The 16,409-nt window shown below is 42.3% G+C and overlaps 2 protein-coding genes across 2 annotated transcripts in view; both read right to left on the bottom strand.

Moving 5' to 3' along the window:
* Positions 1 to 16,409, bottom strand: part of LOC311590897 (leukocyte immunoglobulin-like receptor subfamily A member 3) — a gene marked incomplete at its 3' end in the record, with an annotated part of 108,770 nt that overhangs the window by 63,136 nt on the left and 29,225 nt on the right. The gene's annotated exons all lie outside the window — the stretch shown is intronic.
* LOC311590789 (leukocyte immunoglobulin-like receptor subfamily B member 3) lies at positions 2,015 to 12,064 on the bottom strand (the record flags this gene model as incomplete). The annotated part of the gene is made up of 15 exons (XM_084770048.1): positions 2,015 to 2,146; positions 2,219 to 2,374; positions 3,543 to 3,595; positions 3,788 to 3,819; positions 3,904 to 3,979; positions 4,291 to 4,410; positions 6,536 to 6,844; positions 7,065 to 7,361; positions 7,577 to 7,879; positions 9,247 to 9,531; positions 10,023 to 10,313; positions 10,457 to 10,741; positions 11,024 to 11,326; positions 11,467 to 11,754; positions 11,935 to 12,064. The coding sequence occupies 15 exons, from the start codon at positions 12,062 to 12,064 to the stop codon at positions 2,036 to 2,038; spliced, it is 3,039 nt and encodes a 1,012-aa protein (XP_084626174.1). The 3' UTR covers positions 2,015 to 2,035.

The following is a 16,409-nucleotide window of genomic DNA, read 5'->3' as shown; positions in this document are numbered from 1 at the left end:
CCTGGGAGCTGTACGGTGAAACAAACTTTCCCTCCCCCACATTGTTTTTGTTCATGATACCTCATCACAGAAATAGAAAATTAACTAGGATAAGGTGTTACGGTAATCAGCGTGCTCCTCCTTGTCGATGAGGAGACTGACATGTATGAGGAGATATTTTATTGTTAGTGGTGCATAGACGTGTTAGCAAATTTAATCCAATGCATATAAAAGATTTATACACCACCAACAAGGGGTTTACACAGGCTTGTAAATATGGGTTGGTTGGAAACTAATTAATACCATTGGTTACATCAGCAAGGAAACACTGAAAGCGTGCATGGATGAAGTCATTCATGTAGATTAAAAAAAATAGCATTTGTCACATTCCCACACTCAGATTTGGGCCCAGGAGTCCCACTCAAACTAAGGCACCAGCCAAGGACAATACAGGCGGTAAACCTTAAACCCCTACCCAGATCTAGACAATGGACAGAACACTCACAATAGAGTGGAGAGTGGGATATTACTTTCTCACATACTCTGGTGCCTCACCTTTGACCATGTCTCCTGGAGGGGGAGACCTGGTGGCACTCAGAGGAAGGACAGCAGGTTACCAAGAAGAGACTTAACATCCTATGAACATATACAGGGGGAGGTAATCCCCCTCAGGAACAGTCATAGGGGAGGGGAATAAGGGGAAAATGGGAGGGAGGGAAGAATGGGAGGATACAAGGGATGGGATAACCATTGAGATGTAACAAGAATAAATTAATAAAGTAAAAAAAAAGAAGGTTTCTTCAAGCTGCCCTGGGAGCAGTCCTGTTCTGATGGGGTCCACTGTTATGTTTCCCTCTTCATTTCTGATTTTGCTGATTTGTATGCCCTCTCTTTGCTTTTTAATTAGTTTGGCTAAAGGTTTGTCTATCTTGTTGATTTTCTCAATGAACTGTGTTTTTTGTTGTTGTTTATAATTCCTATATGAATGAATTCATTGATTTCAGTACTGAGTTTGATTATTTCCAGCCATCAACTCCTCTTGGATATGTCTGCATCTTTTTTCCTAGGGTCTTCAGGTGTTCCATTAAGTTGATTTATGTGATGTCTCCAATTTCTTTATGAAGGCACTTAGTGCTATGAATTTTCCCATTAGTGCTGCTTTCATTGGGTCCCAATGCTTTGGACATGTTGTGTGTTTGGGTTTATTTAATTCTAGGAAGTCTTTAATTTCTTTCTTTATTTCTTCCCTGACCCAATTGTCTTTGAGAAAACATGGTTTAGTTTCCATATGCTTATAGGCTTTTTGTTAATTATATTGTTGTTTAAATTCAGCTTTAGACCTCGGTGGTCTGATAAGATACAGGGGATTATTTCTAAAGACTTTATTAGCTGGCTAATGATAAAACTAGGTCTTCAGAATCCCAGTGTAGCACTGAGAAATTTTTGTGGTGAGCTTTTAAACATCAAAACCATTTTCTAGGTTTATATACTTCATATATCTTATATTTATTCTGTTAACAAGAAAGAATAATCCACGAGGAGAAATACAGATGCCAAAAACAAGGGTAGTAGATGTACAGATATTTTGAGAATTATGGACTTTTTAAATTAATGTATTTGTTTATTCACTTTAAATCCCAATCATAGCCACTTCCCTCTTCCATGTATTTTAAGGAGAGTGAAGAAGACTTTATGGGAATTTGTGGAGGGAGGAAAGGGAGGAGGAAAATGTTGCCATTATATAATAATCTCAAAAATAATAACAACAAAGGCCCAAAACAAAAAAAAAACTTTCTTTACTCCTATTTTTCCTTATTTTATGTACTGGATACTGACAAAGTATGTTCCCTCTTTATAAAATGCCAGACATCACTTATCTCTGACTATAGAATCATGTGAGCCTCAAATTTTCTCAGAATCTCCTAAAGATAGGTTAGGTCTGTACAAGGGCTGGGCACCTGAGCCAGATCTTGTTTTCTGATATGCTTGAGTCTTCTCTTTCCCACAGAATGTAGAGTCTAGCTCTCTTTGGACTGGTAGACACCAGAGATGGGTCTCAGGTAGGAGTTTTCTGCCTGGAAAGTGGAAGGCTCGTCTGGTCCCGTTTCGGTGTCACAAAATGCAGCATGGCATAGGTCACATCATGAGGCTCCTTGGATGTATCAGCCTGAAGTAAGGAAGGGCAGAAGGTTTGTGTTGGGCACTAGGAACCTGGGGGACTGAAGCAGTCGTAACCTACCTGCTCAGCTCTCCCTTTGTCTCCAGTTGCTTGTCTGTCATTTGAGTCTAGTAATTTCTTTGGCAAGTGGGAAGGAGAGGTACTCCCTGCCCTTCTGAACCTGGAAGGTTTCACCTGGCCATACAAGTGTATTAAGGGGTCATCCTCCTGTCGGCTCTACAGCATAGAGACAATGAAACAAAAAGGATGTGTCTTAGTTTCTTAGAAGCTCTCCACCCATATTTACACCAGGTGCAAGAATTATATTTTAGACATTTATATCAAAACTATTGCTGATTGGGTCTTCTGTGGCTTCCTGAAAACGTAGAGTGTATGTCAGTTTCCTTCCTGCATTTCTGACATATTATCCAGACAAAAACATCTCTGTCCTCAGGGTACTTTGATCTGCCATGTTCTGTACTTAGATGCGCTGGATCATAATAGGAATGTATGAGCCTCTTTACTCAGGATTTTCCTCAAAAGGCTTCTTTCAAGTTCCCTTTATATTCACACTGACCATCTGTGCCTCAAACAACCTTAACCTGCATCCTGTGATTCACTTCCCTCGTTTTGCTCTGCTCACTCTGTGTTTGTCTCCATACCACGCCCCACACAAGAGCTTGTCTCACTGTGTAGAGTAGAGAGTTCTGTTCCCTGCCATATCTGCATCCCCCACAGGAATAAGATCCAGGAACTGGGGAGGTGAGTCACAAAGCGTGGCAGTTGTTTTGCAAATGTGAACACCTGAGCTTGATGCCCAGTGCCAGTGTAAAAACAAAGTCCAACAGGAAAGGACTGGGATGTGAAGACAAGTGCCCAGGGCTCAATGGCACTAATCCACACAAACAATTAGCTCTAGTGTCATTTAGAGACACTGTCTCAGAAAAGAGGATAGAGAAAAATAGAAAAAAAAAGCATTACATGTTGACTTTTTTCCCCTCTGTGTATGCACATCTGCACACACATTGTCAGGTGCATGGTTATGATTTACTCATGAGTCCTGTACATTTATTTGTTAGTTTTTCACGAGAAATTGAAACAAAGGCCTTATACATCCTAAGTAATCAAATCATTTTGCCATTGAGCTACTGCTTAAGACCCTCACAGTGGCTTCTGAGCCCCACAGAGCATGCTAATAGGCAGGCAGATGCTGAGGAGTCAGAAATCAGGAGGCCTTATGGTCACAAGTAAACAAAACAAAAATGAGGTCTGAGGATGCAGAAGACAGGTATTCCAGAAGTAAGAAGGCAGCTGGGGATGAAGCTGAAAGAAGAAAGGAAAGAGGTTCCTCCTGTGATATTCCAGATCATAAATTCTTAATACTGTGAATAATCAAGAGTCTCACCAGAGTGTCTAGCTTTATGCTGTCTGTAGGCTTTGTGATCTTCACATTAGCATCTGTCATAACAAAACACAAATGTCTTCCCCTGACCAGATTCCCAGGACCAGATCCCTGCTCTGTCCCCAATAATAAAAGAGAAAATATAGTGCAGGTAGTGGTACATAGTGAGGCATCAGTGCCCCAGATACTCCACCACCACTGTGATGCTGAGACCTCAGACATTTCCCTCCCAGGCCTTCTTTTCTCACACAAGATTTCTTCCTGGTTGGCAGGATCTTGGCTGGAGATGGGGAGACAAGAGAGTGTCAAGTGGCTGTGAGGGGGTCCGGCAGGTAGGGTCTAGGTTATTGGGCATGAGTCTTACCTTTTCTGGAGGCATCCATCCATGCTCACTGGATCTGCAGCTTCTTGAGGATGTTGCGAGTCAGTCCTTGTCTGGACTGAAAAAGAGGGAAGAGCCTCAGCCAGGAGGTGGACCCTCCTTACTCAGCACCTTCATGGAAGGAGGGTACATTTAAAACTCATCACAAATGTGTTCCAATATTCTGGAATATAGAAAAGCTCATATGATACCTGACACTGCACAGGCTTCCAGAACACATTTTCTGTTCTGAGATTCTACAGGTATGTTTATAAACTTATCTATCCTTGTATAGGCTTCCCCTTGGCCTGGTACCCTGAGCCCAGCCTTGGATAGCCCACAGTGAGACCCACTACTCATTGAAACACAAGTCTACCCTACCCTACTCACCTTCCTTCCTGGGCTTGTTCTTTTGTTTGAGTCTGAGAAGAAGGAAGAGGAGGAGGAGAAAGAGGAGGAGGAGGAAGGTCACTGCAGTCCCGATCAAAGGCTTCTGGTACCTTGCCAGTCCTAGAATATAGGTGACATTATGAGTGATGAACTGAACCTGCATAGGTCTTCACTAGGTCCTCTGCATATATGTTATGGTTGGTATCTTGGTGTTTGGGTGGAGGAGATTCCTGACAGGGGGAGTGTGAGTGTCCCATACTTGACTGTTCTTGGAACCCTTCTCCTTCTACTGTGTTACCTTGCCTAACTTTATTGGGGGAGTTTTGCCTAGTCTTATCATATTGTGCCATGTTCAACTAATGTCCCTAAATAGCCTGCTCTTTTCTGTGGGATATGGGTGGGAGAGTATAACTGGGGTAATTGTTGAGGTTGGAGGAACTTAGAAAAGTGCAAGGAAGGGAAGCTGCAGCCTGGAAGTATTGTATGAGATAAAAATAAACATTAAAAAAGGAGAACCTACTCTGTGAGGGCCCATGGTTGATGATTGTATTTACTACTCCTCACTCTCATACCAATGCAACCATATCCCAATGCTTCCAATCAATTTACCTGGCCCAGGTCACCTAGTGGGAAGGTCCATTGCTATGGATTTTACATGTTTTTATTAAATATTCTCACATGTACATTTATATTATTACACATATGTACAATAAACTACCTACAGCAAGAAGAGCCATGAAACAATTGGCAATTATATAAATGTTACATTCATAGTGTTTTGGCTATTTGTATTTAGCAGCCTTGAAGCAAACATCTTTCCTATGTTAGTGAGTCTAAAATTCTGAATGTAAACCGGTATCTATCATATCTCATCATTATCAACTTAAAACATCTATCTAGACCTAAAAACATCTTAATTTCTAAACATCTAAGCTTAAATGTAAAGCTAAACTATCTGGTCTTCAACTCCAACAGAGACTTGAGAAGGAATAAATTAATTACCTGAGTATATAGGGATTGCAGGTTGGCAGCTTTCCAAATGAGATGATGACAGAGAAATTTTGCTACATGAACAATCACCCAAAATTCTCTATAATGTTGGAGCATCATCTTCAGCCTTCTGGCCCAATGTGTCTGACAGACATGTGCGAGGCAGGAGCTATTGAGGACTTGCTCACCCTGTCTTGGCAGAGTTTGGCCATTGACTCTGCCTGCACCCAAGCTTGCCCATTTTTAGGCAGAATTCTATCTGTGCTGAAGATTTATCTCAGGGCATCTGGCCTCCCACTTTGCTCCCTATACTGGAGATAAACCTCACAAACTGAAAGTAAGGAACCTGAATTCTCTGCCCTAGCCATGCACCACACCCTTACACAACGTCGTCATCACAGTTTTGCAGGTGGGCAGGACTATTGCAGAAGTGGTTTCTAGATTCTTTCTCTGTAAATAGATGACAGCGACAAAATGCTCACTAAAGGGACTGAATGTCTGCTCCAGGACCTTCAATTTGCCCTTCTAGAAATTGAGAAACACACCAGAGAGAAGTTTTTCCGTGTCAAGTTCTGCAGAAGAGAATTCACCAACCCCATGCATAGCATGATCCCCACCCCCTACTCTCCCACCCTGCTACCCAGTCCTCCCTTAGATCTCTGTGAAGAGCTGCCAGGCATGATGCAATTGGATGAGAAGGTCAGGGGAATCATTTATATGCTTCTCCGAATATTACTGTTCATCAAGTTACCTCTAGCCTCTGAGCCTCTGGGTTTCTGAGGACCATGGTGGGATCTCTGCCCGATATCCAGTACATTAGCCACAATATACAACGTGATTAAGGAGTGAAGACTCACATGCTCTGAGAATCTTCATGCACTCTGGGATGGAACAACCTCCCTAGACAGGAAAACCTACAACCTTTATTGGAATAAGCTCGAGAGACCTAGTGAACTGTGACAAATAAATTGAAGGGATGTTGTGTGGAATGCTACCCTAATTATCTCATCTCTTCCCAGTCTTATATCCACACTGAATCTCTAGACTCATCCTGCTGCCTAACTTGAATCTTCTAGATTCCCATGAAAAGGGTGGAGTGGCTATTAATTGAGAAACAGCAGTTTATTTATTAATATCTGAAAAGGAAACTTTTTTTCTTACTACTAGGTGAACTTACTCCTAGCCCAACCAAGAACTTCCTGGGTCAAGAATCCTTGGTGACATTCTGAGGACACGACAGTCTGGATCACCTTACCTGAGACTTTGATTTCCACAGGAACACTGGGATGTGACAACAGGTAAGGGAATGAGCTATTAGAACCGAAGCACACATAGGTACCCCCAAGGGCTGGGGTCACAGCTCTCAGAGAGAATTCTGCCTCACGTTGTGGATCTTGGAGTTTTGATATTTGAATCATGGAAGGATATGCAGCTGCAGCTCCTTCCTTGAACAGAAAGAAAGTGTCGACTGGGGTGGGTGATTGACACAGCAGGGTCACATTCTCTCCTGAGGACACATTGGTGCCTGGATGCACTGAGAGAGTGGGTGTATCAGGAAGATGTCCTAGAGAGTAATAACATGAGTGAGGAGCTGTGATCATTGTTCTGAGGCCTCTTTCAGAATCTGGTCTCTATATTTGCACAGACAATCTCACATCCACTCCCTTGTTTCTAGATCTATTCCTCCTGAGATGCTCCTCATCATCTTGAAGATCAACCCCAGGCCTCCTCCCAGCTGAGCCTGTGCCTTGTTGACTCTCAAACGAATGAATCACTTTCCTCACCTTTGATCAGGATATCCAGAGGGTCACTGGGTGCTGACCACTCAGAGTCGAGGTTTTGTGCACCATGGCATCTGTACTGGCCACCAATGGAGAAATTCACAGAGCCTAAGGGGAAGTTGACATGAAAACCTCCAGTCTGTGACCGATGAGTAGAGAGCTGGGGGAGGTCACTTCCACCATCTTTGGACAGAGCAAACCTGCTGTAACTGATCTCAGAAGAACACTGCAGGGTGAGGTTTTCTCCAGGGGCCAGGACAGTACCTTGCAGGCTCAGTAGGGAAGGCTTCCTTGACAGCCCTGAGACGACAGACAGGAAGTCATCCAGATGGATCTGAGAGTACATGCCACCTCTCATCCTGCTCTGACAATATCATCACTTGCCATACTCTGAGCCTTCGTAGGTAAGAGCTCTCATCAGCACCCCTCGTGTCCCACAATGCTTCTCACATTAGCAGGCTTATGATAAATTGTTTCAAGTATCAAAACACAGCTAAATAAAGAGAGCTCCTTACCTGAAACATGTATCTCCAGATCGTTACTGGCCACTGAAAACACATATGGAGTATTTGTATAGTATCCATAACATCTAAATGGCCCCTTCTTGGGGGATGGCACAGAGATATTAGGAAACAGAGCCTGGAACTGTCTTGCGAAGTTCAAATTTGCCTTTTCGGACCCGAGGAATTTCATATCTTTCCCAGTCAACTTAAACCAGTCATATCCTTTTGATGAGACACACTGAAGGGTCACATTATCACCTGCGGTCACTACAGGCCTGGGCAGGGCTGACAGGGTAGGTTTTTCATGGTAGGCACCTAGGAGAGGAGAAGGCAGGCTGCTTTGAAACACTTTCCATGTTGTCTCCAGCAGATGATCTCTGGATGAACAACACTGGGAGAGTATTTCCCAAGGAAAAAGACAAGGATTGTGATTTTAGTGTCTTTTCACCTGCAACCACTTGCTGAAAGGTATCTGTGTACTCTCTCCACCCAAATGAGTTGGAAAAGTAATGATTATATTGCCATATATGCAGGCTTGTCAAAGAAGCAATGGAGAACTTTGTCTTACTGTTGTGGTCTATTGGAGTCTCTCTATCCCTCAGTTCTGGGCTTCACTCTTTTTTTTTAGCAACATAAATAAAACTTTTATTTTATTTTTTTTTACAAACTAAATTTTATTTTATTTTTTTTATTAATTTATTCTTGTTACATCTCAATGTTTATCCCATCCCTTGTATCCTCCCATTCTTCCCTCCTTCTCATTTTCCCCTTATCTCCCCTCCCCTGTTCCTGAGGGGGATTTCCTCCCCCTGTATATGCTCATTGGGTATCAAGTCTCTTCTTGGTAACCTGCTGTCCTTCCTCTGAGTCTGGGCTTCACTCTTTATGCATCACATACAAATGGGATTCTAGAGACCCTTCACACTATAGCATTACAGAGCTCCCTGTTATGATGAGAGAGCATGCATGACCCAAGATGGTGAGTTTCTGAAGGTTCCCAGCAAAGAAGAAAAATGCACATCTTTTAAAACAGTCACATAGAGCAGATCACATTTGCAAGGGACAGGTAGAGCTGTTTTACAATAGCAGAAGAACACATTTAAAATAAACTCTGGACTCATAAAGTACAAGGTCATCATTCATCAATGCTTCTGCCCCTCAAGCATAGCTGTGTCATACATTCTATGACATTGGGTTCAGTAGCTCTGTGTCCAAGCACCCAACACACATCAGGTCCTTACCTGGAATCTGGTGTCAGTTGTAATATCGTTCAAAGTAAAGTATTAGGCTTTCTAACCTGAGAGCTAAAGCTCTAGGTGGTTACTGGGCAGTGACCAAAGTCATGAACTACTCAAGAAATAGCCATAGCATGTGAAACTCCAACTCCAGTTGGGAGTCACAAGGCTCAATGTGAACTCAGTACTGGATGAGCCACTGGATTATATATATATATATATATATATATATATATATATATATATATATATATATATATATATATATGTCACATGCCCTCCTGAGATGACAGTGTGACTTTACAGGTGTAAACTCCTAGGACCCTATTATGTGAAATCATACAGTAAACCGTTTTCCAGTTCTTCTAGGATTGGAGAAGAGGAAACTACTGTGAACACACTCCTTTCCTCAAAGTAGATCCAAGGGTTGAGGGAGTGTCCTCTCACCTGTCACCACCAACTCCAGCGTGTCACTGTGATTTGACCACCCAGCAGAATTGTAACAGTAACAGCGATATCGCCCTGCATTATGCTTTTCCATGGATCCTATGGAGAACTTGACCTTGTTATGACGTTGCTTTGGAATTTGTCTATACCACGGTGCAGGGCTTCCTTCTTTATACAGGAAACATATTTGGGTATCCATGGTCCCGTTACACCAAATGGTCAAAGGATCCCCTGAGGCAATCACAGAATTTGGCTTTGCCCACAAGGTAGGTTTCTTGAGGGTACCTACAAGGAATTAGGAGAAGTAGTGGGGCTCTGAACAGTTCTAAGGTAAAGACAAAACTTATTGCTGACAGGCCACAAGGATGAGACTAGATAGGCTGTGATCACATGGTGGGGAAGGAGGTCCCCTTCTGGCAAAGACCTAGGGAAGGGAAATAGGGTGAGAGAGGGAGGGGGAAGAACAGGAGCACACAAGTGAGGGGATAACAATGTTAAAGTAATCTGAATAAATTAATTAAATAAAAATAACAATCACTGCTATGAAATTTACCCCTGAATATCAATTGAAGCAGTAAGGCCATGGGTAAGTCAATAACTCTCTTGACATTCCCAAGTTGAATTATCACTATCCCCTGCCCTCCATTACTGAACAGTGAGTCTTACAGTCAAGTGTCTCAGGTTTACTGAGAGCTCAGCTTCAAAGAACACCAGTCTCGTCACTGAGCATTTGTGTCAGGAGCAGTGTAACTCAGAAGAGTCTCAGGCTTCCTTACCTGAGACCAGGAGCTCAAGGGGGTCACTGGCTTCTGACCACACATGAGGATTAGTTGTGAAATAGCCAAAGCATCTAAACGTCCACATTTCCATAGAGGTTATTGGACCCACTTGGAACCTGGTCAGATTCACCCCAGAATATTCATATATGGAACTGTAGATTTTCTGATCATCCTTCCTTAAAATGAACCGGTCAAATTTCTGATCGGAGGCACATGAGATGAACACAGTCTCTCCTATCTTTACAACAGGGTTTTCCAGGGCCAAAAGGGTGGGTTTTTCATAGACTCCTAGGAAAGATACATATGAAATAATAAATGAGCTTATACAGAACACATTGTCCCACATGGATTGGCTCTGGTATGTGATTGTATTAGACAAGCGTTTACTGGAGTATAACATCTGGATCTAAGACCTCTTAGAGCACTCTCACCTGTAACCACCAGCTCCAGGGGGCTGCTTGGTTCTGACCACCCAGCAGAGGTGTAAGAGTAGCATTGATATCGCCCTGCATTCAGTTGCGTCACAGATGAGATGGTGAAATTTGCCTTATTGTTGTGGTCCTTTTGGCTCTGTGCGTACCAGGTTTCTTGGCTTTGCTCTCTATATATAACATATATTTGGGTTTCATGGGTCCCATCACAACAGATGGTCACAGGGCTCTCTGATGTCACCGTGGGACCTGGACGAGCCCGGATGGTGGGCTTGGGGAGGGTTCCTGCAGAGAAGTAGAAAAACAGGAGGAATGTGTTAAGACAGTGGCTCAAAGAAAGTAACACTTTCAAAGGACACTTAAGCTGAACTACAAAAGCAAAGGGACACATAAAGACACTACTTTAACCTGGAACTTGGCTTCCACTGTTAATACCAAGCCTTATTTCAACATTTCAAGTCCAACTGTACCACACATTCTGTGACACTGGTTTAAGAAGCACCAAGTCTCAATCACCCACCACACAACAGGTCCTGTGTCACCAGGGAGAGGATAGATCTTCCTTACCTGAAACCAAGAGCTGTAGGTGGTTGCTGGGCTCTGACCACAGCTGGGGGCTGCTCATATTATAGCCATAGCATATGAAACCCCATCTCTCATTGGTGGTCACAGGGCCCACTTTGAATATGGCCTGGAATATCCCAATGGTTGTATTCTGTGAGGGCACAGTTGTGGAGACCTTCCAAGTTCCCTTCATTAGAATGAATCTGTCACATGCCTCTTGTGAGTCACACTGAAGGGTAACATATCCTCCAATGTTCACCGCAAGGCTGGGAAGGGCTGAAAGGGTGATGTTACCAGGGAGATATCCTAAGAGAGGAGAGGAAGCCCTTTCAGTAGACTCACATGAGAAGCATTGTTTTCCTCTTCTGACATTTGAGAAATAAGCCCCAAGTGAACATATTCCTTTACTCATGGCTGATCCTGGGGTTGGGGGAGGGTTTTCTCACCTGTCACTACTAGTTCCAGGATTTCACTGTTTTGTTCTGACATGTCAGTAGGGTTTTTACAGGAACACCAATATAGACCTGAATGGTACCATTCAATTGAAGAGATAGAGAACTTGGCTTGCTTCTTGGTTTCAGGAAAGGTTGTTAGTAGCAGGTTATCTGGAATTCCTTCTTTGTAGAGATAGTACATCTTAACATGCAATGGCCCTTCACAGAAGATTGTCACCTGGCTCCCATTAGCTACCACACTGCTTGGCACCACCCTGATTGTGGGTTTGGAGAGTTCCTCTGCAAGAAAATTGGCAGCTGGGTCCAAGACTTCTCCTCAGATGCCAGCGCTCAGACCCAGTATGTCTCAGGCATCCCAAGAGTCAGTGCCTACCTGCTGTTCTCCATCTCTGCTGCTCAGGAGTGACATGTAGCCCCCACAAAAGTTGTCCAATCTCAGACAGCTAAGCAAACACTCACCTGAAAGTGCAGGGTTCCCGGAGACCAGACTCAGTCCTGCAAGAGAGTTAACTCTAAGTGTTCGCTCTGAATATGAGCAGACCCTGCAATTGCAGATGATTTCCGAGCTGTTGAGACATTGATGGACCATGGCATGGGTTTAAGGTGTGTTCCCTCTCAGACCAGAATTCACCCTCTTAATCTTCGCATCTCACCAAGACACAGAAGGGCAGTGAGAGTGGGAGTCATGGTGTCTTCCAGTTGCCAGAGATGGCAGATATTTCGTCTTCTTGTTGTAAGAACCCACACAAAGTATATGTCCTATTCAGGCTTATTTCTTCTTTGTGTCATGAGGACATCATCTTATCAGGCTCTTAGGAAGAGGAACTAATCTTGTGGGGTGGCTGGCTGCTATTTCCCCAGTTCTGTGCTGTGTTGGCCTGAAGATTATGTGGCTTCTGTATATTAGTTGTTCTTCACTTTTGGTTTTGTTTCTGACAGAACATCTTGAATCTTATTCAGGTCTCAAATTGTTCATTCTATTTCCTCAGCTCTCTGTGTGCGGGCATTACAAACACACCCACATTGGGCTTTGGTCTCTTCATGCAGATCATCACCACTTTACCCATCTCCATCTGCCTGAATGATCCCAATCACCAGAAACTAGGACAAGACACAAACACAATCCGGCCATCTTCCTGGTCCAGCACTTTCACTTGAGGAGGCTTAGAGCTGATGGCACTTTTTCTATTGAAGCTTCTTCTTGGTTCTACTTATTCAAACAGAACAAACTAATCGCCAGTTGGCTACCAGGCCCTTGAGATGATTTGTGGATATTATGTAAACTTTTCCTGGGTATATATGAACAATGCCCACTCATTAATGGTGAGACACATTATGTAAAGACTCCACACAAATCCAGCTGGTGAACTAATGGTCTATGTTAGGGTCCATTGCAAATGTGTGACCCTCTCTGTATATCTATTCAATATAGTAATTGAAGTTTTAACTAGAGAGATAAGACCAATAAGGAGATCAAAGCGGTATTAATTGGGAAGGAAGAAGTCAAATATTGCTATTGGAAGATGATATGATACTATATATAAGTGAACTGAAGTATCTACCAGGGATCCTACAGCTGAAAAAAACCTTCAGCAAAGTAACTGTATACTAAATTAACTCAAAATATCAGTAGTTCACCTCCATAGAAATGATAAACATGCTGAAGTATAAATTCCCAAAAATCACCCTTCACAGTAGCCATAAAATTTAAAATATCTTAGTTTAATTCTATCCAATTAAGTGAAAGACCTACATGATATGAACTTTAAGTGTCTGGAGAAAGAAACTGAAGAATTTATCAGAAGATGGGAAGATGACCCTTGCTCGTGGATCACTACGATTCACATACTAAAAATGACCATCTTACCAAAAGCAATTTACAGATTCAATGCAATTCCTAGCAAAATTCCAAAAAATTCTTTACAAATCTGAAAAGAACAATACTCATCCTGTACAGTAAAAGACTGTCTGGAGGTATCTATATCCCTCCCTCATCTCAAGGTGTAGTACAGAGTAATAGTAATAAAAAAATACATATTTTGGAAAAAATGAGAAATTTAGCCAATGGAATCATTTTGAAAACCAAGAAGTAAATCCATACACCGATGCACACTTGCATTTCAACAAAGGAACCAAAACATTACAACGGAACAACAACAACAAAAGGATCATCATCAAATGTTGATGTTCTAAATGTATGTTTGCAAGTAAAAGAATGCAACTATATCCTTACCAATCACCCTGCACAAAACTCAGTCGAAATAGACCAAAGACCTCATGATAAAAGTAGAAATACTAAATTTGATAAATGAAATAGTAGAGAATATCCTTGAATGCACTGGCAGAGGACACAAATTCCAGAACAGAACACCAGCAGCTCAGGCACTAAGAGCAACAAGCAATAAATGAGACAGCGTGAAACAGAAAAGGTTCTGTAAGGCAAGAGACACCATCAAAAAGAAAACCTGCCAGCCCACGGAATTGGAAAAGATCTTCACCAACCCTGCATCTGACAGAGGGCTTATATCCAAAATGTATAAAGCACTCAAGAAATTACACAACAACAAATGAAATAACCCAATTAAAATGGGGTACAGAGCTAAATTAGAGAATTCATGACAGAGGGACACCTAATGGCCAAGAAGCACTTACAAAATTGACCAACATCTTTAGTCATCAAGAAAATACAAATGAAAACCTCTGAAATTCCATCTTACACATGTCAGAATGGCTAAGATCGAAAAACTCAAACAATGGCTCTTGTTGGTGAACATGTGAGGCAAGAATATTCCTCTATATAACTGGTGAGAGTGAAAACTTGTACACAAGCATTGGATATCACTTTGGCAGTTTCTCAGAAAATTTATAAAAGTCCTACCTCAAGATACAGCTACACCGCTCCGGGGCATGCTCCTAAAATATGCTCCACGATAGCACAAGGATGCTTACTCAACTATGTTCACAGCAGCTTTATTTATAATCACAGAAACTAGGAACAACTTAGGTGTTTCCAAAACAACGAATGGATAAAAGAGACTGTGGTACATTTACACAATGGAACACACCTCAGCTACTAGTAACAATAACACCATAAAATGTGCAGGCAAATGCATAGACCTAGAAAGACCATACTGAGTGAAGTATCCAAGACACAGAAATACAAAGATGGTACGATGGTATGTACTCACTTATAAGTCAATAGTAGCCCAACAACTACAAGGTAAATCATGTTATAATCCACAGATCCAAACAGGCTAAATAACAAGTAGGGGACAAGGAAGGACCATTAAATCACTTTGAGAAGGGGAAGCAAAATAGACACCTGGGATGGATGGTGGGAGGTAACTGGATGAGTAAGGGGAGTGGGAGGGGAACAGAAGGAATCATGGGTGGGGAGGATCATGGGAGAGAGAACAGGAAGCTATTGTGCGAAGATGTATGTCTGGGACAAAAGCTAGAAATCAAGGACAATTGAAACTCTCTGGAGTCTGTGAGAGCCACTTTAAGTAAGACTTGTAGCAATAGGGGATATAGAACATGAACCAGTCACGTCTGTCTCCTAACCAGGGAGGGCGTCCAATGCAGAGATGGGGATAACAAACCAGACACAAAATTCTCAAACCACAATTTTCCTGCCTATAAGGGGTGCAGGGATAAAACGGGGACAGAAAGTCATAGATTGGCCAACCAAGGACAGGCCCATCCTGAATCTATGCCATGGGAGAGAGCCCACCCCTGACACTATTAAAATTACTCTGCTATACTCGAAGACAGGAGACTGGCAGAACTGTCATCTGAGTGGGTTCATCCAGCAGCTGATGAAAACTAAGAAAGTGGCCCAAGTCCTAAGAGTAGCTGGAACTCAGGATATCTTCTAGAAGAGATGGGGGAAGGATTGAAAAGGCCAGAGAAGTTGAGGGCAGCACAAGTAAAACCTACAGAATCAACTAACCTGGGCCCATAGAATCTTAAGGAAATGGAAATGCCAACCAGAAAGCATGAGTGCCATGGACCCAGGTACCCTACACATGTGTAGCACATGTAAAACTTTGTCCTCCAGTGGGACCGAAAACAGCAGAACCAGGGTCTGAAATTGATTCCATTGTTGACCTTTGGATCCCTTTCCCCTTTGATCCCTTTCCCCTAACTGGGATGCCTGTCTATCCTCAATAGACCAAGATATGTCCAGTCCTATTACAATTTGATATGTCAAAGGAGGTTAATATTCATGGGAAGTCTCCTATTCTCTGGATAGGAAGGAGGAGGGCATAGGGTAGGATGAGGGAATGAGAAGAGAGAAGGGATCAGAAGCTCCAAAGAGGAAGTAAATATTAATTAAAATTAATTTAAAAGAAATTAATATATTAATTAATTAAAAAAGAAAATAAGAAATTTGTGGTCAACTGTTTTAGGTCTTATTATGTAAGTCCCGGTGTCCTGGGACTCACTATGTAAACCTGGATATGTGGGAATAACAGAGATTCACCAAGAAGCAATGGACTACCAAGTGTAGACATAAGAACATGTCCCACAATGGAAAGCAGTGTTGGTAACTTTTCGGTGGTTTGCTATCAGCCTATTTTCATGATAGTTATGAGTTTGGGAGTGCTTATGACCTTGAAGTACACAGGATCTATTATATTTCTGACCTTTTTACAATCTACTTGAGGTACAAGTGGTTTTCAGTCATATAAACATAACAGTTAAAGGACCCCTCTCTAGTCTCATGAAATACACATTGTTCACACATTAAGGGAACACAGTAAATGTCAGCAAAATTATGAGGCAAAAAAACCAGAAATGTAAGTGGAAGATCCAAAGTGCAGAAGGTTCCGTGTTGATCTGCTTAAATTAGCTGATATTTTTGGAATATGTAAATCCAACCAAGCCAAACCCATATGCCCATCTTCTGGAGAGGATGCTGTTTGCTGTGT

This window comes from Acomys minous, assembly GCF_964271855.1.
Source record: "Acomys minous genome assembly, chromosome: 20".
Taxonomy (NCBI): domain Eukaryota; kingdom Metazoa; phylum Chordata; class Mammalia; order Rodentia; family Muridae; genus Acomys; species Acomys minous.
Note: the sequence above shows the minus strand (reverse complement) of the source record. Positions and strands in the feature narration are given on the sequence as shown.